General features: G+C 34.1%; 2 protein-coding genes and 1 long non-coding RNA gene across 4 annotated transcripts in view; 1 reads left to right on the forward strand and 2 right to left on the reverse strand.

The window, feature by feature from the left end:
* The window catches only part of LOC135197301 (protein peste-like), a 76,160-nt gene extending 74,258 nt beyond the window's left edge, over window positions 1-1,902 (reverse strand). Inside the window, exon 1 of one of the 2 annotated variants that reach the window (XM_064224440.1) lies at window positions 1,525-1,902. The gene's annotated coding sequence lies outside the window, so the exon portion shown is untranslated. Of the gene's footprint in view, window positions 531-1,524 lie in introns of those variants that run through there. The other variant, XM_064224438.1, reaches the window with a different exon arrangement.
* A 1,365-nt stretch (window positions 1,903-3,267) lies between these two features.
* Window positions 3,268-13,757, reverse strand: LOC135197303 (protein croquemort-like). Its single transcript, XM_064224443.1, has 12 exons — window positions 13,489-13,757; window positions 12,923-13,221; window positions 12,449-12,606; window positions 12,087-12,231; window positions 11,357-11,497; window positions 11,096-11,221; window positions 10,124-10,193; window positions 9,569-9,710; window positions 8,872-9,017; window positions 8,018-8,166; window positions 4,102-4,178; window positions 3,268-3,674 (listed from the first exon to the last, which is right to left on the reverse strand). Exons 1-12 carry the CDS (start codon window positions 13,517-13,519, stop codon window positions 3,455-3,457), a joined length of 1,704 nt encoding a protein of 567 aa, XP_064080513.1. The 5' UTR covers window positions 13,520-13,757; the 3' UTR covers window positions 3,268-3,454.
* Window positions 13,758-15,711: 1,954 nt separating this feature from the next.
* Window positions 15,712-20,249, forward strand: LOC135196868 (uncharacterized). The gene is made up of 3 exons (XR_010310499.1): window positions 15,712-15,801; window positions 18,800-18,892; window positions 19,982-20,249. It is a non-coding gene; the product is annotated as an uncharacterized LOC135196868 (long non-coding RNA).
* Window positions 20,250-25,000: the final 4,751 nt, after the last annotated feature.

The following is a 25,000-nucleotide window of genomic DNA, read 5'->3' on the forward strand; positions in this document are numbered from 1 at the left end:
GGTTCACACCGCATTATTCCGAGACCACCGAAAGTTAGATCTGTTTTCGGTGGCTTTGTCCATAGGCTGAAGCAGCTGTACAGAAACTTGTTTGCACCGAAGAAACTTTTGCGCATTTTTTACTTGCTTTTTGTTAAATAGTCACACAATTCACACTCTTGCAATTATATTATCAGAAGATTTTACTAGATTTCCACACCACTGAGAACAAGGCACTTGTAAACACGCAATTTGTGAGTTTAGAGCTAGAGTAATCACGACAGACTTTAAGTGGGAGTATGTGTGTGTGTTTGTGTGTGTATGTGTCCTTAATAGCCTTGAGGAACTCCTAACATAAGCATGACACGCCGTTTCGTGCAGAGTGTATGCTGGTATACTATGTTACACACAGATGTCTACGCACCAAAAATGACCATTACTGTGACGAATATTGAACTGGGATCAATTATATCGGTCTAGTGACCACTGGGCAGGTTCCCCTGTTACTGCAAAAAAGTGTGCAATTCTCTACCAATCAGTCACGCTACAGGCAGGCTGCTTCTGCAAATAGTGTGTCGTTTAAATGCTGCTACTTTTTGATAGGAGTTTGTCACAGTAGGTATAGGCTGCTTCTCACATTAACCAGTTTTTAATTAATTAATTTATTTACTGATATGCTATCATTGACGTACAAACTTTCTCTGAAGTTAAAGATGACCCTTTGGCTTGTTAAATAATAATAATAATAATAATAATAATAATAATAATAATAATAATACATACATACATGCATATATAAAATTTTTAAAAAATCGAATTGAATATTAACATGACGGAAAAGCAAGTACATTTACATACTATGAAACAATTATAATAATAATAATAATAATAACAATAATAATAATAATAATAATAATAATAATAATAATAATAATAATAATAATAATAATAATAATAATAATAATAATAATAATAATAATAATAATATGCTGAAAACAGACCATCTTTCAAACATTTTTTTATCGAAAATAATGGCAGAATTTACAGAATTTATTTGAAACAAAATCCTCTCAAATCAGCTGAAGAATTGAGAGGATTTTGTATAAAATAAATTCTGCAAATTCTGCCTTATCTTCAATAATAATAATAATAATAATAATAATAATAATAATAATAATAATAATAATAATAATAATAATAATAATAATAATAATATACACTGCAAGAACGCCTTCCAACCAAAAGGCAATGCCCTTCAAATCTATAATAAAAAAAGGACATTGCACCTTAGTTACAGTATGTAGATTACTGACGGTACAACGCTAGCCATCCTACGTATATCTAGGTACACCTGCACTCGGCGTCTCATTAAAAAAATAACAATTTGCTAAAATTTCAGGCTCCAGTTCCCTCCTAAGTCCGCCAGTTGGTATAAAAACACTCGCAGGAAAGAGTAACTTTAAGCGAAGCAGTGTTTTATGGCGATGTATTAAGTCGTTGGTTTGATTTTGTGGATTAATAAACTGTTGTTTTTCTTTCACTCACTAGGCGCTTAGTGCTATGGTACTAAGATGACGACGGACACAGGGATGCTCGTCGTCTGGAGTCCCGATAACGACTGACTGAGTGACTGACTATACAGAGACTATAATAATGTCACTGGTTGATTCGGGCTGCACTTGGCGTTTCCCGACTAGAAACAAAGAAAGAAGAAGAAGAAGAAATGAGAGAGAGAGAGAGAGAGAGAGAGAGAGAGAGAGAGAGAGAGAGAGAGAGAGAGATGGAAATAAATCACAAGTTCAAGGAGGATGAGAGAGAGAGAGAGTTCAAGGAGTCTAACAAACTGTAAATATCGGTCGTATGAAGAAGAAGAAGACCAAGAAGAAATGAGAGAGAGAGAGAGAGAGAGAGAGAGAGAGAGAGAGAGAGAGAGAGAGTGAATAATAAGTCACATAGTTCTATTAGACTTACCACTTTGAAAATCGGTCGTATGAAGAAGAAGAAGTGAGAGAGAGAGAGAGAAGAGAAGAGAGCGAGAGAGAGAGAGAGAGAGTAACAAACTGTAATTCGGTCGTAAATGAAGAAGAAGATCAGAATAATAATGAGAGAGAGAGAGAGGGAGGAGAAGAGAGAGAAGAGAAAGGAGGAGAGGGAGAAGAGAGAGAGAGAGAGAGTGGAAATAAGTCACAAGTTCTTATTAGACTTACACTTTGAAAATCGGTCGTATGAAGAAGAAGAGAAGTGAGAGAGAGAGAGAGAGAGAGAGAGAGAGAGAGAGAGAATCTATAAACATCGCTATAGGATGATTCATATCAGCGTGAGGTTGTTCGTATCAGCATGATATGTGCTTGCTTTAAACCGCTATTACTTTTCTTGTTCTTCAGTTTTTGTTTACATTTTTGGTTCTTGGTATATTTCTCTCCCTATCAAAATATCTTTCAATATGCTGTCCAACCTCTCGTTGAGGTATCTTTGAAACCATACCAAAGTAAATGGTAAATATCATTACATTTTGCTCTTAAATTACCTAAAGACTAGTGGAACATGACCGCGCACATTACACCAGAGCATGTGCTTTTATCACCACATTCAATGCCACATATGTGGTTTTTATTAACTGTCTGGCGTCTGATATGTGGCAAAGCATTCTGTTTTGTAAAGGCGGCTAGTTTTTCGAATATTAGTGAGGTATAATCAAACTATTCTATAGGCATGTGGTGTTTTTGACACATGTGTACCTATATACTAGGCCTAGTGTTGCATTTTGTCAGAATCATATAGAGGAATGTCTAACGAGGAAGGGGAATGTCTAGTGATCAAGAAGACGGTCTATAGCTAGCAAGGGGAATGACCAGCGAGCAACTGACATGTCTCTAGGCCGATAAGCCGTTATGACCGCTTATACGAGACGTTGGAATAAGTGCTTGCTATCTCCGCCGTATTAATAGCTAATAATACAGTAACGTGCTTGTAACCAACCCCCCTCCCCCTCACCTTTTTTTGCTGCCTAGTTGCTGAGTGAATTTGTTAAAGAGGGGGAGGAGGAGGAGGGATGTATGAATAATTTTCTTGGTAATTGACTGTGAGACTATTTCTCATTGGTCTAGAGGAGAAGGGGAGGGGGAGGAGGAAGAGGAGGCTGAGAAAGGAGGATGAGGAGGAGAAAGTAGGAGCTAGGAGGTGGAAGAGGAGGAGGAAGAGGAAGAGGAGGGATGTATGAATGATTTTTTTGGTAACTGACTGACTGTGACTATTCCTCATAGGGTCTTAGAATAGACAATCTACCTGTCTAGATAATATTATATCATTTGATCTATATCTATACACAAATCATAATACAGATATAGCATTTGATCTATATCTATACACAAATCTACACATAATACATTACTGGTAAGGTAATCTTTCGACAGAATACACGATTTGGAGAGAGAAAACGGAAAATTACAAAATACACCATCTTCCTTCTCTCATCCTACACGGTGGAAAGATTTCTCTTCCGTAGACAAACGAAAACGATGTAGGCCAGCGTCCCGACCCCCAGCAGGAGTAACACGGAGAAGGAGATCGGCATGACCGGCGTCGATGTGATGACCTGCAGAGCCTTCAGTTGACCAACCATGTCCTCCGGGACTTCGGCCAGCTCCTCGAACCACACCATGGGGAGGTAGATGTCCGGGACATTGGCCAGGATGCTGGAAAGTGAGTGGAAGGAAGTCATGATTCAGGTAGGGATTCGGACGAGTTATGTACGGAAGGGGTATCCCAAAGGGGGAGAATCTCAAGGTGTTTTAATGGACGAAATAGGACATAGTGGTGAATATTATATTTAAACAAAAATGAGAGAGAGAGAGAGAGAGCGAGAAAGAAGAATCTCAAAGTGTTTTCGTGAACTGAATAGGACATAGTGGTGAATATTATATTTAACAAAATTGAGAGAGAGAGAGAGAGAGAGAGAGAGAGAGAGAGAGAGAGAGAGAGAGAGAGAGAGAGAGAGAGAAGAATCTCAGTGTTTTAGTGGACTGAATAGGACATAATGGGGAGTATATATTTAAACAAAATTGAGAGAGAGAGAGAGAGAGAGAGAGAGAGAGAGAGAGAGAGAGGTCCAAAGCAACTTACTCTATCTTCCCTTTATATGGGATCACCCTCATGTTAATTTGCATACGCGCATTGACATTCACTGGGCTACCTGTCTCCTGTAAAAAAAAAAAAAATCAATTTTAATAGGAACAGAAATATTCAGTAATGCCCACAGTGCACCACGTGAGGTCCACTGATTGCAACGTTACCATCCTACGGGGTGAGTAGAAATGTATGTGAATACATGAATATATTTTTTTAAATGATGTACTGGGCATAAACTCTAATATAAAAAGGATAAATAAATGTATTTAGTAATAAGAGGCAAGTGGTAAAAATGATAAAACAAATAATGATAAAGATTATAACAGAAAATTGGTCACATATACATATGTATAATTAAAGGAGGAACAGGATAGTCAGAAGACGTGGTAATATTCCAGACATTATTATTTCCTTAAAATAAAACAAGGGCACAGCCTAGCTTTCGGGAATGCATCGCTTTTCCCGTCATCAGGGTCACATATCTATAAAATGATACAAAAAAGAGAAACAGTAAGAACTATACTGATTGACTATCTAAAAACATTACAATGCTTTAAAATACATGACACAAAGTAAAAAAGGGAACATAAAATACACAAAACAAAGTAAAAAGGGAACATAAAAGCTAAGTTAACTGCAAATCATAAAATATCAATGACAAGTTAAGAGAGATTACGTAAAACGCAGAAATATACTGAGAGCGAAAAAAAACATGAATATTCTGAGTAAAATAAAAAGAAAAATAATGATACTGTAGTACAAGATATTGGAGAACCTACTGTTCATGTTGTAGTTAAATGACAACTGGGAGAGTTAGAAAACTGTGAATGAAATGGGCAGAAGTGGTGTGGGTAAAAGAGAGAGAGAGGAAGAGGGAGAAAAAAAACAAACAAACAAGCAAGTTATGCAATGAACAAAGGAACAGAAGTGGTTTGGTTATTGAGTGTTGGAGATTGTTGTTTAATATGGAGGGACTCTAAAAAGGGAAGTGAATGGCTGTTTTTTGTTTGTCCAAGTATTTCAAAATCGCTGCACTGTATGTGATGGTGACAGGATATGGCATGAAGTCTAATTGCACTATTTTCTTTTTTGCTTAAAGGTAAGCCTGTACGATGGCTGACACCCCTATGAGAGTCGATGCGCACCTTAAGTAGGCGTTAAGAACATTCCACATAAGTCCCAAAATGACATTTTGGGCAATTAAACTTATAAACAGTGCAGGTACGCATCAACTCCGGGAGGGTGTCTTTAAAGTGAAACAGTCTTCCAATTGTAAGCGGGTTATTAAAAATAAATCTGAACTCAACATAAGGGTATAGATGGGTCAAGAGTGACAATAATTTACGTTTTAGTGGGCCAGAATTATTAGTGAATGGTAGTGGAACATATACTATCTTCTTGGGAACGGTGCAGACTACAGTTTTTGGATTAAAAATATTGTCTAAATATTCTTTAAGGATAGCAATTATTCTTAAAATAAGTCTCTAAAAACCTAACCTCCAGGTGAAAGTTATTCCAGTTGGAGCAAAGGGAAAAGGCTCAATGAATGAGAGTTTTTCATGAATTAACCTTGAAAGCAAGGGGGCAGTGACTAAAGAAGTTTAACCCAGGCCGGTAAAAGTTTTCTTTCTGAAATTGCCAGTCATAAAATATCCTTCAGAGCGAGAGACCAAAATATCTAAAAAAGAAATGCGGCCATTACATTCTTTTGTCCGACTCCAGTAAATTCGTTGAAGTAGGTCTTCCTGAACTTTAGTACCATTTTCAAAATTGAAGATAAAATAAACCGTACTCTGAAACAGCTTAAAGATGACGGTGCTATTTCTGAAAGCACCTATAATTCTCTTTACAGTTCAGGATCTTCTTTTGCTACTTTGTATGGACTCCCTAAAGTTCACAAGAATGACATTCCCCTTCGACCAATACTTGCTGCTTATAACTCACCAAATTTCGAAATAGGCAAGTACCTTGTTCCCCTCCTCAGCCATATCACGAATAACCGTTTCACACTGCAAAATTCTTCTTCTTTTGTCCCTGACATTCTTGAGCAAAATTCACATACATTTATGGTTAATTTCGATGTCCAGTGCCTATTTACCAATGTCCCCGTTTTCGAAACCATTGATATTATCCTCGGAAAATTATTCCCTACCCCGAATATGGTCTACCACGGTTTTACTAGAAATAATTTCAAAAAACTCTTGGAACTCTCAGTCATTGATACTCACTTTATTTTTAATGGGAAAGTTTATAAGCAAATAGATGGCATGGCCATGGGCTCTCCTTTAGGACCTTTCGCTAATATTTTTATGTGTCACTTAGAGGAACAGTTCTTTAATTAGTGCCCAGATAATTTTAAACCCAGATTTTATAGACGATCGATATGTAGATGATACGTTTTTACTTTTCACCGAAGAACGTCATGCCCAGTTGTTTTTAGATTTTGTAAACTCTTTTCATTCTAATATTACTTTTACCAAGGAAAAAGAATGTAATGGCCGCATTTCTTTTTTAGATATTTTGGTCTCTCGCTCTGAAGGATATTTTATGACTGGCAATTTCAGAAAGACAACTTTTACCGGCCTGGGTTAAACTTCTTTAGTCACTGCCCCCTTGCTTTCAAGGTTAACTCGTGTAAAATTTCATTCATCGACCCTTTTCCCTTTGCTCCAACTGGAATAACTTTCACCTGGAGGTTAGGTTTTTAGAGACTTATTTTAAGAATAATTGCTATCCCTTGAACATGTTCAATAAAGTCCTTAAAGAATTTTTAGACAATATTTTTAATCCAAAAACTGTAGTCTGCACCGTTCCCAAGAAGATAGTACATGTTCCACTACCATTATCTAATAATTCTGGTCCACTAAAACGTAAATTATTGTCACTCTTGACCCATCTATACCCTTATGTTGAGTTCAGATTTATTTTTAATAACCCGCTTACAATTGGAAGACTGTTTCACTTTAAAGACACCCTCCCGGAGTTGATGCGTACCTGCACTGTTTATAAGTTCAATTGCCCAAAATGTCATTTTGGGACTTATGTGGGATGTTCTTAACGCCTACTTAAGGTGCGCATCGACTCTCATAGGGGTGTCAGCCATCGTACAGGCTTACCTTCAAGCAAAAAAGAAAATAGTGCAATTAGACTTCATGCCATATCCTGTCACCATCACATACAGAGCAGCGATTTTGAAATACTTGGACAAACAAAAAACAGCCATTCACTTCCCTTTTCAGAGTCCCTCCATATTAAACAACAATCTCCAACACTCAATAACCAAACCACCTCTGTTCCTTTGTTCGTTGCATAACTTGCTTGTTTGTTTGTTTTTTTTCTCCCTCTTCCTCTCTCTCTCTTTTACCCTCACCACTTCTGCCCATTTCATTCACAGTTTTCTAACTCGCCCAGTTGTCATTTAACTACGACATGAACAGTAGGTTCTCCAATATCTTGTACTACAGTATCATTATTTTTCTTTTTATTTTACTCAGAATATTCATGTTTTTTTCGCTCTCAGTATATTTCTGCATTTTACGTAATCTCTCTTAACTTGTCATTGATATTTTATGATTTGCAGTTAACTTAGCTTTTATGTTCCCTTTTTACTTTGTGTTGTGTAGTTTATGTTCCCTTTTTTACTTTGTGTCATGTATTTTAAAGCATTGTAATGTTTTTAGATAGTCAATCAGTATAGTTCTTACTGTTTCTCTTTTTTGTATCATTTTATAGATATGTGACCCTGATGACGGGAAAAGCGATGCATTCCCGAAAGCTAGGCTGTGCCCTTGTTTTATTTTAAGGAAATAATAATGTCTGGAATATTACCACGTTTTCTGGCTATCCTGTTCCTCCTTAAATTGAAGTTTCCTAGAAACGACAACATACCCAGTTATGTATAATTACTTACAGGCATAATGTCCATTATGAAAGCATGTTTGTCCTCGTCAGGAGAGAGTCCTTCGATCTGGTCCAGGAGGAAAGGATCCGCATTAAAGTAATGGGGAAAGGATATGAAGGCTGGGGACCCCATCCTGCAGGACTCCGCGTTGAGAAGTCCTGATGAGGAATATCAAAAGGAATGTGATCATAATTAAAAGGCATAATATGTACTGTGATATTATCGTTTTTTTAATGGTGATATGTTGTTAATTGTGAAACTAAATATTTCTAAGGTTAAGGTTTAACTTAGGAGCTTATATATATATATATATATATATATATATATATATATATATAGATAGATATATATATAGATCAATATATATATATATAGACTCTATATATATCTACTATCTATATATATATATATATATATATATATATATATATTATATATCTATCTCTCTCTCTCTCTCTCTCTCTCTCTCTCTCTCTCTCTCTCTATATATATATATACATATATATATATATATATATATATATAATAACATAGATTATGGTCCTGTTTTAGTTGTATTATTTCTTAAATACATTGTTTGAGATATATATATATATATATATATATATATATATATATATATATATATATATATATGTGTGTTTGGGTATTTAATAAATGCATCACTGATCAATAGACCAACAAATTTTCTATATTACAGTCAAAACAAGTCTAATATCACAATGCTATGCGACGCGCCATAACTTCAAGGACTAGAATTATGTTCACCAGCATCATCTTCCAGAAACTCATCTCCCTTCCAAGAACTGGTTAATTTCTGGATCCCCAAATTAACCAAATTAACCTCCCTCCCTAAAGCTTACCAGTTGGGCCGCATGTTCCCTTGACGCAGTAGCATTCGTTCCCTGGAACCACGGAACCGTTGGCAAAGGTGTGGTTGCTCCCCCAGAACCTGTAAGCTTTCAGGCCACTGTGGTCCACGTCTCCTTGGTAATACAGTTTCATAACCCTGGAGAAAGAATTTTCTTATATCGTCTATAAGCTTCAAGCATAGGCCTATGTTAATCTGCTGACAAATTAGTGTTCAAATACGCCATGATATAATTTTAAGTCATTTTGGAAGTGTATGAAGGGTTGAATATGCATTTTACAATTAGTAGTTTCCTGATAGGCAAGATCATCTAATCAGCCCAAAACAGGAACATATATAGTATTGGGTTAATTCTTTGCCATTATTTCTGACAACTGTGACAATTTCAAAGACAATTTGACAAGAAATCATGACAACTGACAATTTCAGACCAACCATGACAAATTATCAGACCAACTTTTTTTTTGGGCAATATAGACAATGTGACAATTTCAGACAACCGTGACAATTTCAGATAACCGGGACAATTTCAGATAACCGGGACAATTTTAGACAACCGTAACAATATCAGACGACCGGGACAATTTCAGACACTCATGTGACAATTCCATCTCTTTGGGAACACTAGTAAACCATTTCAGACCTCTAGGAACACCCACGACATTTACATTCTACCCGGAAACACTCACATGCAAAGATCGGAGCTGTAGAACTCTATTTTGTCCCGCTGTAAATCTGGCTGGAAAAATTCGCCAGCGGACCCGGCCACAGAATTGCAAGGACTCTCGAAGAATGTAGTCTCCCTCGTGTAATTCCACATGTCGATCTTACCTTATTTGTACAGATAAGCATAGATAAGGCTTTGGTCTAGATATCGCGCGCTTCAATATCATTGCATTTATCTGCAATAATGCTATTTTGACGTATTGTCAAATACTGAGGGCTTTGTTAAAAAGATATTGAGTAGGTGTTAAAGATATGTGAAGCAGTTATCATTATCATTATTATTAGTAATTATTATTATTAAGAGCTAAGCTACAGGTTCAACCATCCAAAACAGGAAAATGCCCCACTGCGAAAAAATAAACTTAGACTTTTATTTTGTAAATATATTATTCTCACTATTTCTTTTATGATTTCTTAAAAAGTGATGGATTCCTCAAAAAGGTCGTCTATTATATTAAAGATTTAAGGAAAACTCAATTTTTATATTAATTCTGTTAAAGTTAAATTTATCCCCTTACCAATGTTTTTCAAGTCGTCTGTACCAGTCATCATGTTGAAGATTCCATCGTAGTATAAAGACATATTTCGCTGCAAAAAAAGTAAGTTATATATATATATATATATATATATATATATATATATATATATCAACCGAAGGGGAAGCTCAGAAGGGATACATGGCGGTAATGGTTTCAATGGAGACATCCGTTTCATATAGGCGTTTATTTAATGCAACGTTTGAGGGACCAGCCCCATTTTCAAGCTGAAAATTACAATGATAAAATTATTTTAATCTAATTTCATTATTGTGATTTTCAGCTTGAAAATGGGGCTGGTCCCTGAAAACGTTGCATTAAATAAACGCCTATATGAAACGGATGTCTCCATTTTAACCCTTACCGCTATATATATATATATATATATATATATATATATATATATATATATATATATATATATATATATATATATATATATATATATTAACCTTGCGGAGACAACTATTAAAGTACACGCTGTGGAGGATTAAGAGAATCATATTAACAACAAATTTAGGAACTCCAAGAGAACTATGTTTAATTAAACAGTTGGAATCATGTTGAAAACAAAGTTGGAACAATGTTAATAACACAAACTGGAATAATGTTAATAACACAATTTGAACCATGTTAATAGCACAAATAGGAATAATGTTAATAACCGTTGAAATAATGTTAATAACACAATTAGAATGATGTAAACTCAGTTGAAACGATGCTACTAACACTGTTGGAATCATGCTAATTACACAGGTAGGTTTCCAATTGTGTTAACACAATTCCAAAACTGTGTTATCTACATGATTCCAACTGTGTTATTAACATGATTCCAACTCTTTCTCGTGCTTGAAATCTGAGCTAATTATATACCAGAAAAAAACATCAGAACCCCAAATTTAAATGAAAAAAAAAGTGGGGGATTGGGGCTGGGGGTTAGAAATGGGACCCTACCATGTAAAACCAGCCGAATCTGTCGTAATCAGAAAGACCTGGCGGAAGGTTTAAGAAGGGCAGCCAGCGATGCAACTTTCCGTCCTCTGCGATGATTTCTTTCTGGATCCAGTCCAGAACTGGGTCCTGGAAGGTGCGAGAAAATAAAGTGTCATTTTGAGATCCCTGCTCTGGAATTAAGTGGTCTCAGGAGAGACCACTTATCTACTTAATTTATCCATGAACTTTGTAAGTTTAGAAGTAAAACGTTGATATTCTCACCTCAAAACCTGTGAAGACTAGTTCGCCGACAGTGGATTTCACTACCGCCTGCTCTGCGTGCTCTTTGAACAAAACATTTAACGAACTGAATGCAAAGTGCTGCATCCACTTGGGGTAGTGTTTAACTGACCAGGCTGCTGACTGGAGAAAAATAATTATAACTATATTTAAAGCCGTACAATCGGAACAATAAGTATAGGACACTTGCACGGTTGTAGGATTGTGGTCTATGTGTTTTTTGGTTCTTAGAGATATTCTTTTTGAGTGAGATTGCTGGTATTATGAATGTACTATAAGTACAATGTATATATATATATATATATATATATATATATATATATATACACACATACACATTTTGTTCTTATCACCAACCTGCGGCTGTAATCGCACACTACAGGACCGCAACATTTCAGCTCACGTTACAGAGATCACCGTAACACAATCTCTGGTGCCACGGCCTAATGCATTGTATTGTGTCTAAAAGTTACGCTTCCCCCGTATTATTATTATTATTATATTATTATAGAAAATAGAGATCAGTCATAAGATAAGATGATCAATTGACAAATCAATAAAAAAAAGTTGATAAAAATGTAATTAATTTACTAAAACTCATAATATCCCGGACCCCAATTACTCTGCGTTCTGCCATTCTTCTCTGTTTTCAGGTTATTAAATACTTATTTCCATTTATTCACTCTAACAAAAAAGGCACGGCACGCTTTACCAATGGGATGGGATTCATCGCGTAGACGAAATCGTCCAGAGAGTTCCTACCGGAGAGTGCCGCGTCCCAGATCCACCACCTCTGCTGCAAGTAGGTCACTGTCGCATTATGATGGAATTCAATTCCCTGCTTGTCGTGGTATTCCCTGAAGAAGGAAAGAAACCGGTAGGCCTAGGACTAGTCATAGATTACGTCATCTATAGGTATAGTAGGTGCCTTTGTTAGGTTAGGTTAGGTTACCATAACCCGACCGAACTAGACCTAACGCACCGAAGGCAGCTCTACTTGTATGAAGCTCTCCTAGACTATTGTTTTGATATTAACAGACATTATTTACTCACAAACAGATACCTGTCACTCACCTCCAAACATATGGACCGCATTCTTTCAGAACTGGCTTCGCGCCCTCTAGAAACGCCTCGTGGTTAGTGATGTTCCATAAGAAGAGGTTTAAAATGAGGGGGAACGGAGTTGTCTTCCACATTTCGAAGGATTTGGAACCTTCTCGAACTTCCATTTGCTGGAATGTAAGCCATTTATCAAGGTAGAGAAGGAATAGGCCTAGGTTTTGAGTAGCTGGTTTAGTTCATGAGTCTAATGGTATACCTGGCAATTCTATGGCATATTTCAAGTAACTGGTTTAACTTATTGTTATAAAATATATAGTAATAGACTTTATAGACTTTTCTAGATTGTCCAGTGGGCAATTATTGGTCTAGGTTGTGAGTAGAGCTGTTTAATTCATGAGTCTAATGGTATACCTGGCAATTCTGTGGCACATTTCGAATAACTGGTTTAACTTATTGTTATGCGATATAGATGAAGACGATGCGTACCGTCTTCATAATGGCATCGAAGATCAACTTGAAGCCTCCAGCGAGCATCGCCACGGAGAATATAATCGTCAGAATACTAGACACAAGGAGACAGTACTGACAACCAGAGAGTTTGTTACAACCAGAAGTTGTTAATAATGAACTGGGCATAACCCTCTTCCTCCTCGGCTTCATTGGTTGTGAAAAAGGTTGTGTAAAATTCTGCTGTTGGTATGACTGGTTGTTCTGTAGAGAAGAGGCTGATAAACAGACCTCCGGGTTGGCGGTGACTTCCTGGGAGTTGTGGAAACCGCCATTACCTGGTTTTTAGAAACCTGGTTATTTGAGGGTTTCTTTGGTTACTTAAAAAGTTTCATGGATTATATATATATACTGCATATAGTACACACATAGAATGCTGTCAAAAACGTGCCTGAAACTTTATTGTTTCCTGCCTTTTAACAGCTTAAATGAGAAACTTTTTAAAAAGTGTTTTATTTTATCTGTCAGCTGATGCCAGCTTCATCTTTAAATCAAATAAAATTTAAGCTGAAAGACGTAATTTTGCACAATTTCAACCGACTTACCCAGTCCTGCCGGTTGACCAGACCCGTTCATGGTGTTAAGACGACGCCAGAATTGTTAAAAAAAAATAAAACAACACTAGGTCTATGTAGCAATCAGCGATCAAATATCAAACAGAATCTATATAAAAAAATGCAAAAGTTTTAACGGTTTAAAAAACCATTAACCCTTTTGATTTCAATTATTTTCGACCAACTCTCAGCTTACTTCTATCGGCCTGGACCACAACTAATCTTAGTACTATGCTTTCACAGTTGACTTCACTTTAACTACTTACATAAAGCTTACGACTTTGCAGCCTTCGTAGTTGGTAACTATTATCGACGGTATCTGTTAATGACGTCGTTGATAACGGCCAAGTATAGGATAACCGTTGGCTATTGGCTAGCCGATTTAGGAATATCTTGCTACAGCTAAAAAAAAAAAAAAAAAAAAAAAAAAAAAAAAAAAAAAAAAAAAAAAAAAAAAAAAAAAAAAAAAAAGTTGCATAAAGCTTAGGCATAGTGTTAAGAAGGCTCTGTGTTTCAAAGCTTAGTAGAGCTAGTGTTAGAAATCTTGCTTTTAAAGCTTAGGCCATGTGTATTCAGAAGGCTCTGTTTCAAAGCTTTGGTCTAGTGTTAGATGTCTTGCTTCTAATTAAAGCTTAGGCCAAGTGTTAGGTTCTGCGTTTTAAAGATTAGGTCTAGTGTTAGAAGTCTTGCTTTTAAAGCTTATGCCATGTGTTAGAAGGCTCTGTTTCAAAGCTTAGGTCTAGTGTTAGAAGTCTTGCTTTTAATTAAAGCTTAGGCCAAGTGTTAGAAGGCTCTGCGTTTTAAAGCTTAGGTCTAGTGTTAGAAATCTTGCTTTTAAAGCTTATGCCATGTGTTAGAAGGCTCTGCGTTTCAGAGCTTAGGTCTAGTGTTAGAAGTCTTGCTTTTAATTAAAGCTTAGGCCAAGTCATATATATACCATATGCAACGACCCATTAGCCTAACTCGTAATAATCAAAGATACGGAGATAAAATCGATAAGAGAGAGAGAGAGAGAGAGAGAGAGAGAGAGAGAGAGAGAGAGAGAGAGAGCAGATAAATGCAGACTTATCTTGTTTTGAGAATAATAAGGTAAAAAAATAGTCTTATTTTAACTGATATTACTGAAGACTCTCTCTCTCTCTCTCTCTCTCTCTCTCTCTCTCTCTCTCTCTCTCTCTCTCTCCATAATATATATATATATATATTATATATATATATATATATACATATTATATATATATATATATATATATATATATATATATATATATATATATATATATATATATATAATATAGAGTTATTTTCATGTGAAGAATAATATTCTCTTAATATATTTTCATACTGGGTTTCATTTCCCTTGAAATTAAGTAACACCGATGCAAATTAATAAAAGTCAACAATGAATATAAAAGAATATGTAAGTTACAATCAATATTATATTAATAATAATAAAAAACCGCAGAACTCTTGACTCAAAACGCTTTTGCTTTGATACGTAAGCTGTCATACGTACGACATCTTAAGCAACTGTTGGGTTCCAGTAATGCTGGTTAAATAAAAGTACATCTTTGTTAAGGACAATTAGGGCACCCCTTGAGCGAATTAATATACCCTTAGTTTACCTAAGTGTCTTACGTATTGAATATAATGACGATGCATTTACCTATCTATAGTCTTGATGTTTAAGCTATGCCAAAGGCAGATTAATCTAGACATATTTTTCGTTAAGAGGTTTGGTTTGCACGACTGCGATATTGTATTTTACATTGTCAACAAATTCTTTTAAAGAATACGCATATTCTGAAAAAATATACTTATCATCTAACTGTAACTTTATTTGCAGTAATGACATTTCTCCAGAGAGACAATACAAGCGTGGTTAGTTTTTTTGTAATGAGGGAATGAATAGAAGACGTAAACAAAGGTAAAATATTAAAATCACTAAACGCTTGTAACCAACTTTGCTTGTAACACTCGGCCCAGGTGATGGGCTCAGTTAAGTAGCCTTTTTAAAAATACAATTATTATCAAATCACGCCATAAATTGAGGTAATGAAACAGTTTCAGCGGAATGATACAGTTATAAATATTCTACTTTAAATAATAAAGGCTATAGAATATGTATATTAAAAGTAAGAATATTGAATAACTAAACGACTAACTGGCAGCTCTCTCCATCAGCAGAAGACCGCCATTCATGTCATTATATGAAAAACCTCCTGCCGGGTAAGATGCCTTCATTAAGTACGATATAATTTGTGTTAGTGTGTGCGAAATGACGTAAACCGATCAATATATAACGTAAATATGTTGGTTCTTTAATTTCCCATAAAATTCGAGCGTATTTAAGGCAGGTGTCAGCGACAGGTGTCGTTTAAATGTGACAGGAGGAGCTTGCTTGCATAGCTGTCTGTATCACCTGTCGCCCGCCATTGTTTGTTTTGTTTACAAACAACCTTATAAAAACAACCTTTGATGAAGGGATTACGATGGTCCAGGTATCGCAAACAGTTTACGACTGTTTGGACTTTGTTTCTAAAACAGTTTTCTCGTGTTTTTAAACGTAACTGGAGACGTAAGGCGCCCAGACAAAGAGGAGTCTTGCAAGGCCAGTGTCTGTAGCCCAATCACTGACAGCATAGTTCTAGTAGGTCTAACCTACTATTATCATAATTTCTATATACGTTAGTTTTCTATTTAACATAGATTTTTATATACGTTAGGCTATTTATTTATATATAAATGTTAGGGCTATTGTTAACATTCCTATTGGTGGCTATTGGCGAAAGGTCTACGGAAGCATTACAAGCAGTAATTATAGGTCGGTCATATACTACTCGAGGACAGCTGGTCACGATGCCATTTTTGTTGCTTTATTTTTTGAGTCACGTTGCGTAAACCTGTTTTCTCGAGATGTTAATGTTATGCTACGTAATAGGCATACGTAGTACAGCAGAATTGATGGAGATATTTACACCAAATTCGTCGGTTTTTAAACAAAATTTGTCTACCCCCAAATCACCTCTGAGTAAGGAGGTGAATGTTGGTCACCGTCTAGACTTTATTTGTTTATTTATTTAGCTGTTACTCATTTCGGGTAACTTTAGAGTAATAAGTAAATGCAAAGACAATTTCAAGACTAATGGGGCTCATTTTCTTATTAATATAGAGCAATTGAAGGTAATTAACCTATTTTAGATATCAATAGGCAGATGATTGGTAAGGTTACTTGGTGCGTTCATTAGGTAAGTCTGCATTGCCAGTGTATAGGACTCGCAGTAGACTAATTGAACGCGTCTCGCTGTAGTAACGCGTAAAAGTAACGGAAAAACGCTCGGTGGTGGACCACTGATTGTCACTACCTGTTTTATTTCCCATACATGAAAGCTTGTTCGTGTGTTGACGACTCGCAGTAGACTACTTGAACGGCCCGCACGTTTTTAATAGTAACGGAAAAAACGCTCGGTAGTAGACCACTGAACGTTACGCATTGTTATATTTCTAATATACTGCGGCTGATTAGTGTGTGTTGACGACTTGCAGTAGAGTATTTGAAAGTGGTTCGCTGTAGGTAACGTTTTTAAAAGTAACGGGAAAACGTTCTGTAGTGGACCATGTATAGGCCTAGGCCAATGTCTACCGACATTTCCCCATCCAAATGATATGACAAGTTAACAAAACGTATAGGTCTGGGCCTATGTCTACCGATATTTCGCCATCCAAATTATATTATTGCAAGGTAACAAAATGTAGTATAGGCTAGACCTATGTCCACCGATATTTTGAATGACTGAAGTAATTGCTAATTCGAGTTGAATTTCTTGCCCCATCTCCGTTCTCTAAAAGGGAAATGCTTGCTTAAAGAAGACCGTATTATCGCATAATTTACTTCAGTGACAGGAAAACCAATTCAATGTTTATGATATTCGTAATCAAAATCCGGTATAAACAGCTGCAGGTCTGCTCACACCACTCCCTACTGAAAAGTGCTTCGAGATTGCCTTGAAATTTATTCACTATAGGATGAATAGTGTATAGGGTGTTTCCATACGTCGCATTATATATAAAAGAAGCGTTACTTATATCCTCGCTCAAAAACTATATTAACATTGTTAAGTGCATTGCTGCATTGTGTTGTATTGGATCACGTGAATATACAACTATCATGTTGCTCATGTTTTGAGTATGTAACTAGCTTACAAATAGCTATCGTAAGTTTGGGCTATACAGGTTAAAGGTATATATTGTGACAAGTGACAGCTTAATAAGAAACCCACTTTACAACTGGCAAACTTTGAAATACTTTTATATATAAGTATGTGCTTGCATCTGAGACTAGCGTGATAGCAGTTTCAAATCGCCGTTTAGCTGGAACAAAGCCATCGTATATTAACAACTACATATTAGTTTATATTAACTCTTTAAGTATTCATATACGATGTAGGTGTGACAATGTTGAATTTTGGGATTTAAAACCATCAGGGATGTTTTTCAGTCTGATCGTACAGGGTGTCCATAAAGTCCCAGTAAAATTACAAGTATTTATTGCTTATAATGGTACTGGGACTTTATGGACACCCTGTATAGACGAAGTGAAAAAATAGAGCAGCTACTCCACTCACAATCTTCGCTGCCAGACGTAAGTTTTTTGGACGTACCGTTACTATATATCTTTAATATCGAGTTTTGTAAAGCCTATAAAAATGTTTCAGCGTAATTTTACTCAAGCACTGTGCTTGATACTTGTCCATTTTGCAAATGTGATTGAAAAGGTGAACTATTTATGCTTTTAGCACTATCGTGTCTGAAGCAGTTTGAACAATTTCGTACTGTGAATTCATTTTTAATTTATCCATATTTCCTTTACTGAATATGACCAATAATTATTTTGCAACGTAAAATAGGCCGTGGGATATTTTGTAAACAAAAATTTACTCTTGATAAACGTTCTTGGTACTAGATATGAGTTGTGAGGTAAAGTGACCGTTAATTGGTATCGTACAGCAAAAGGACAAGATTAAAAAGTCCAGTCTCTCTCTCTCTCTCTCTCTCTCTCTCTCTCTCTCTCTCTCTCTCTCTCTCTCTCTCTAGTCTTACTAGAATTATACAAGTTATTAAAGACGCTACCTTATTACTTATCAAACGAAATATGGAAACAGCACAAGTTATAAAGCATTTTGTGTTATAGTTAAGCCCTGTGTCTCTTATTGATGTAACATGCAGTTGTATTTCACGGGAGAAATCTCGTATGCATCTGTTTTCTGGTTACTGTATCTAATTATTAAACTAATCTTTGCAGGTAGTGAAATGCTGTATACGTTCGACGAAACGGCCATGATTAGACCATAGGCCTAATCCAAGCCGACGTAGCTTGAACAACGGCCAGCAAGAGGTAGGTAACACGAAATAGGCCTATGTTACGACAATTCTTACATATATTCTTTTCCTGGTGTCAGATTCTCTGTTATTTTGTTACGAATATCGCTCGAAGTAACTGTTTTAGGCCTGTAGGGAGGTAGTGCCGTCAGTGCACCTCAAGTAGTGCACCGTAGGCATTACTAGAGGGTATATGTTAGCTACAAAATTTGATGCGTGGCCTTCATTTGACCGAACCGAGGTAAATAGACATACGTTTATAAGGTATAATATATATATATTATATATATATATATTATTATATATATATATATATATACACACCTTACTATATGATTAAATATGCCTTACCGACAGCTATTTATTGCCTGTGGAAAGATAGCAGTCGCTTAATTGGTTGATATAAAGTTTTGATACTAATTAAGGTAATGCATCAATGGCAGATAATGTTATAACGCAAAACCAGTTTAGCAATGATTTGTGAAAGCCTATAGTAATTCGGTATGACAGTGTGACATATCCATAGCAGTTAGGGCAGTTTATAAACGTATATTTAGGCAGTCAGTGACTATATAGTGGGTATCGATGTTTCATAACACCTAAATTATTATTCTGCGTAATAAAAAAAATAAAAAAATATTGTATCACCACAGTCACCGCAAATAAACCGTTTTATGATATCTACAATTATATATATATATATATATATATATATATATATATATATATATATATATATATATATATATATATATATATATATATATATATGTATATATATACACACACACACACACACACACACACACACACACATATATATATATATATATATATATATATATATATATATATATATATATATACTATATATATATATATAAATCCTGTATCACCACAGTTATCGCAAAATAAACCGTTTTATGATAATACAATTATATATATATATATATATATATATATATATATATATATATATATATATAATATATATACACATATGTATATATACCATGTATAACCAGCTGAAACTGAACCTGAATATTTTGAATGCTAGGAAATGTATATGAATATGAATTAATATATATATTTTTTGTCTTTACAGATCAGGCCATCAGGTAAGGGAGCTTTTTACTAGCGTGCTATTGGAACCAAAAATTATTTTAGACGATGTGTGATTATTTTAGCATATACTGATCACCCGGAATGTTCAATGATCTTTCGTTTTGTATTTCTTGGTTCAAGTATTTGCTAAATAAAGTTACATTCGGTTTAGATAATTTGTCTAGACGTCAGATTTCAAGTAGTTTGATGATGAATAATTGTCTAGACAAGAGATTAAGTAATTTTATAAATTTAAACTTTGTTTTAAATAATTGCCTAGACATCAGATTGTCATTTAATAAATTTAAATTTTGTTTTAGATAATTGTCTAGACATCAGATTAAGTAATTTTATAAATTTAAATTTTGGTTTAAATATTTGTCTAGACATCAGGTTAAGTGATTTTAAAAATTTAAATTTTGTTTTAGATAATTGTCTAGACATCAGATTAAGTAATTTTATCAATTAAATTTTTTCAAAATTATCGTCTAGACATCAGATTAAGTAATTTTATCAATTTAAATTTTGTTTTAAATAATTGTCTAGACATAGATTAAGTAATTTTATAAATTAAATTTTGTTTTAGATAATTGTCTAGACATCAGATTAATTAATTTTATTAATCTAAATTTTGTTTTAGATAATTGTCTAGACATCAGATTAAGTAATTTTATAAATTAAATTTTTTAAAAATAATTGTCTAGACATTATATTAAATAATTTTATAAATTTAAATTTTGTTTTAGATAATTGTCTTGACACCAGATCAAGTAATTTGATAAATAAAGTTAAATTTGGGTATAAATAATAAATCTTTGGAATACTGTTCACACAGGACCATTTACTGTCTGTTAAATTTTCGCATTGTTTATCTTTTTACTTGGCCTTTTACGGAAGGTCTGGTATTTCCTATTTTGAATGACTCTACAAACACACAACTATGTCTTAGATAGGATTTGTATCGGCTTTTATCTTTTGAAAGACTACAAACACGCAATGGTGTATTGGGTAGGACTTTTACAAACTTGCTATCGAGGTTATAAATGGGCAGGATTTTTTTGAGAAACTTCTATGGTTTTTTTTTACTGGACTTATTATTATTATCATTATTAATATTATTATTGTTATTATTATTTATTGATTATTATTATTATTATTATTATTATTATTATTATTTATTAATTGATTATTAGAATTATTATTGTTATTATTATTATTATTATTTTTTCTTATTATTATTTATTTTGATTATTATTATTATTATTATTATTATTATTATTATTATTTTAAAGTTTTAATTTAATTATTGATTTTTTAAAATTTTGGTTATATTTTTAGTTTTTTGGGTCATTTTTATTCGATGGTGGTTGATGTGAATTTCGTGTATGTAACACGTATTATTTTTGTCATGTTTAATATGTTACGTCATCTTTTTATATTACGAAGTGTTTTATTTTTATGCCATGTTTTTTTGTTATGTAATTTTTTTATATGTTATGCCATTTCTATATGTTATGCCATTTTTATATGTTATGCCATGTTTGATATGTTATGCCATTTTTTATATGTTATGCCATGTTGCATTTATTACGACAGTTTTAATGTTTTACTGTGCCATTTTTGTTACAATTCGGTAGTATGTTGTAGCATTTTTACCAGTTTTTATTACTGAATGTTTCTGTTTAGTGTTATTGTTTTATTACCTGTAGTGAAAATGTGAAGTGTGTCTTTCAAATATGTATATATTTCATTTTAGCTTCCTGCTTTGACCTCAAACCTTGAAAGTTCCAATAGCACCTGGTATTAGGCAAACGGTTATCCAGAATGTCAACAAGAGATATGTTCAATAAATGGGGTATTTTATAAGTAATATTATTAAATATCGAAGTAAAGTAAAATGGGTAATATAGATGTCTTAAAAATAAAACAAGCTTGTGATTCACTTCCCATCATAATTTGCACTAGAAATTTCTTTTAGTTTTTTTTTCTGAAGGATTACGAAAGACTTAAACTTGTCCTAAATTAGTTTTTTATTGAAGGGTTACAAGAGATTTAAACTTGTCCTAAATTAGCTTTTTCTTGAAGGGTTGCAAGGGATTTAAACTTGTCCTAAATTAGCTTTTTCTTGAAGGATTGCAAGGGATTTAAACTTGTCCTAAATTAGTTTTTTCTTGAAGGATTACAAGACATTTAAACTTGTCCTAAACTAGATTTTCTTGAAGGATTACAATCCATTTGAACTTGTCCTAAATGAGTTTTTTATTGAAGGATTACAATCCATTTGAACTTGTCCTAAATTGAATTTTTCTGTGAAGGATTACAATCCATTTGAACTTGTCCTAAATTGAATTTTCTTGAAGGATTACAATCCATTTGAACTTGTCCCAAATTTGTTTTTTCTTGAAGGATTACAATCCATTTGAACTTGTCCTAAATGAGTTTTCTTAAAAGATTATACAAGTTATTCAAAACATGATCTAAAATAGTTTATTTCTTGTAATGAATTAATTGTTTGAAAGGATTACAAGATATTTTTTAACCTGTCCTAAATTAGTTTTCTTAAAAGGTTATACAAGATATTCAAAACATGATCTAAAATAGTTTTTTTCTTGTAATAAATTGTTTAAAGGATTACAAGATATTTCTTAACCTGTCCTAAAATTAGTTTCCTTGAAGGATTAAAAAAATTAAATCCTATATATCTTTTTTGACCTCTGGATAGCCTCCTTCTGCAATGTGACCCTCTCTTGACATTACCAAGGTAAGGTAAGTAACATATCTTTCAGATGGTGTTTATCAGTCATGTTTTAATATGTTACGTATTGCCTTTCAGCCCCCGTTTTCTTTTCGCGTATCTGGGACCCCCGTTTTCTTTTCGCGTATCTGTTTGCATAACCGGTTAAGTACAATCTTCTGATAGAATCTTTAGATAGAATTTTCAGATAGAATCTTTAAATAGAATCTTTAGATAGTGTTCAGATAGTCTTTAGATAGTCTTCAGATAGAATTTAGATAGTATCTTCACACAGAATCCTCAGATAGAATCTTTAAACAGAATCCTCAGATAGAATCTTTAGACAACTTTTAGACAGAATCTTCAGATAGAATCCTCGGATAGAATCTTTAGACAGAATTTTTAGACAGAATTTTTAGATAGAATTTTCAGATAGAATCTCTAGACAGAATATTGAGATACAATCTTTAGACAATCTTCAGACACAATCCTCAGACAGAACTTGAGATAGAATCATCAGATAGAATCTTACAGGTAGGAACCAGGACTTAGGACTGATCGGTAGGACCTCCGAATAGCAGAATTTCGGTAAAGTGTGAATTTTCCCGTCCAATTCCACCTGACTGGTTCATGGAGATTGGATAACCAGTTCGGGAGAAGATTGACTAAGCTGGTTACACAACTTGATTAGGTAGGCATCAAATGTGGACTGTTTATTTTAAAAATTTTTTAAAATTTGGATTAAATTAAATGTAATTTTTAAAATTCAGATTTGTCATGTAAAGTTATAAAAATAATATATAAAATATTAAGTGTCCCTATTTGGTGAATAAGTTAATATATAATTGTTAAGTCCAGATTTTGCACATAAAATTTTGTACTATAAAAATTTTTTGACCAAATTGAATATTTTTAACATTCAGATTTGTCATGTAAAGTTATAGAAATAATATATAAAATATCAAGTGTCACTCTTTGGTAAATAAATATAGAATTGTTAAGTCCAGGTTTTGCACATAAAATTTTGTAATATAAAATTTTTTTGACCAAATTAAATATTTTTAAAATTCAGATTTGTCATGTAAAGTTATAGAAATATATAAAATATTGAGTGTCACTATTTGGTAAATTAGTTAATATAGAATTACTAAGTTCAGATTATTCACATAAAATTATTTAATATAAAAATATCACTAATGAGCATTTTGAAATACAGCATTTGCGTATAAAATTAAACTAATAATATATGAAATATTTAACATCAATATTGTGAAATTTAGTTAATGTTTGGCTGACATTTTAAAATAATGATTTTTATTTCGATATTTTTCAGGCTATTTCTTGCTGCAGAATTATCTCGTGTTGCAAAAGTACCTCAGGATGCAGTTTATGATTTATTTTTAACTCGATGTGTAAGTAATTCGTCAAAGCTTCCATTTACTTGAAATGAGCAAAATCTTGTAAATTGTTGAACGAGAACTTATGCCTGTGTTGTTATTCAGAAGAGCTGAGTTGATTATTGTAATTGGGGTAGTGGCGTCAGTGTGCCTCATGCAGTGCACTGTAGGCATTACTTAAGGTTCCTTGCAGCGTGCCCTCGGCCCTTAGGGGGTGCAACCAATTTTGGTTCCTTTTACTGTACCACCTCTCATATTCTCTTCCTTCCATCTTACTGTCGTCAACCCTCTCCTAACAGATGATTCATAGTTCAAATGCTTTGAGGTTTTCCTTCTGTTACACCTTTCAAACCTTTCCACTGTTTATCTCCGTTTCACCGCTGAATGACCTCATATTTCCCAGTGCTTGGCTTCTGGCATAAATGCTATATTCCATTCAGTTGTATTGTGGCTTCTAATTACTATAGTAATCACATTAACCGTGCATTTAATGTCTAGGCCAGTCCCTCACGACGCTCCTGATTGGCTGTTGATAAGCCAATCACAGGACTGGAAACTCTCCTCAGTCTCTCTCGAGAGTTCACATAGGCAGGATGTATGTTCCACCTCCCCTGAAGGATACTTTTGAAAGACGTATCCCCCAGGAGGGGTGGAACATAGATCCTACCCGTGTGAACTCTCGAGAGAGACTGAGGAGAGTGTCCAGCCCTGTGATTGGCTTATCAACAGCCAATCAAGCGTCGTAAGGGACTGGCCTAGACATCAAATACACGGCTGATGTGAATCTACTATATAATGTCTTGACTGTTTCGACTGAATTTTCTGTTGAAAGCTTCTTGGCCAAGATGGTCTGTTTGTTTTGAAGAATCTCCCAGCCACTTTTTAAAAT

Source organism: Macrobrachium nipponense, chromosome 18, assembly GCF_015104395.2.
Source record: "Macrobrachium nipponense isolate FS-2020 chromosome 18, ASM1510439v2, whole genome shotgun sequence".
Classification (NCBI taxonomy): domain Eukaryota; kingdom Metazoa; phylum Arthropoda; class Malacostraca; order Decapoda; family Palaemonidae; genus Macrobrachium; species Macrobrachium nipponense.

Coding starts and splice junctions, on each gene's coding strand:
- LOC135197303 (XM_064224443.1), bottom strand. CDS start 13,519: ATGAACGGGTCTGGTCAACCGGCAGGACTGG. Junction 13,222..13,488: donor TGGTCAACCGGCAGGACTGG/GTAAGTCGGTTG, acceptor TCTAAAAACCAG/GTAATGGCGGTTTCCACAAC. Junction 12,232..12,448: donor TGCGGTCCATATGTTTGGAG/GTGAGTGACAGG, acceptor TTCCTTCTTCAG/GGAATACCACGACAAGCAGG.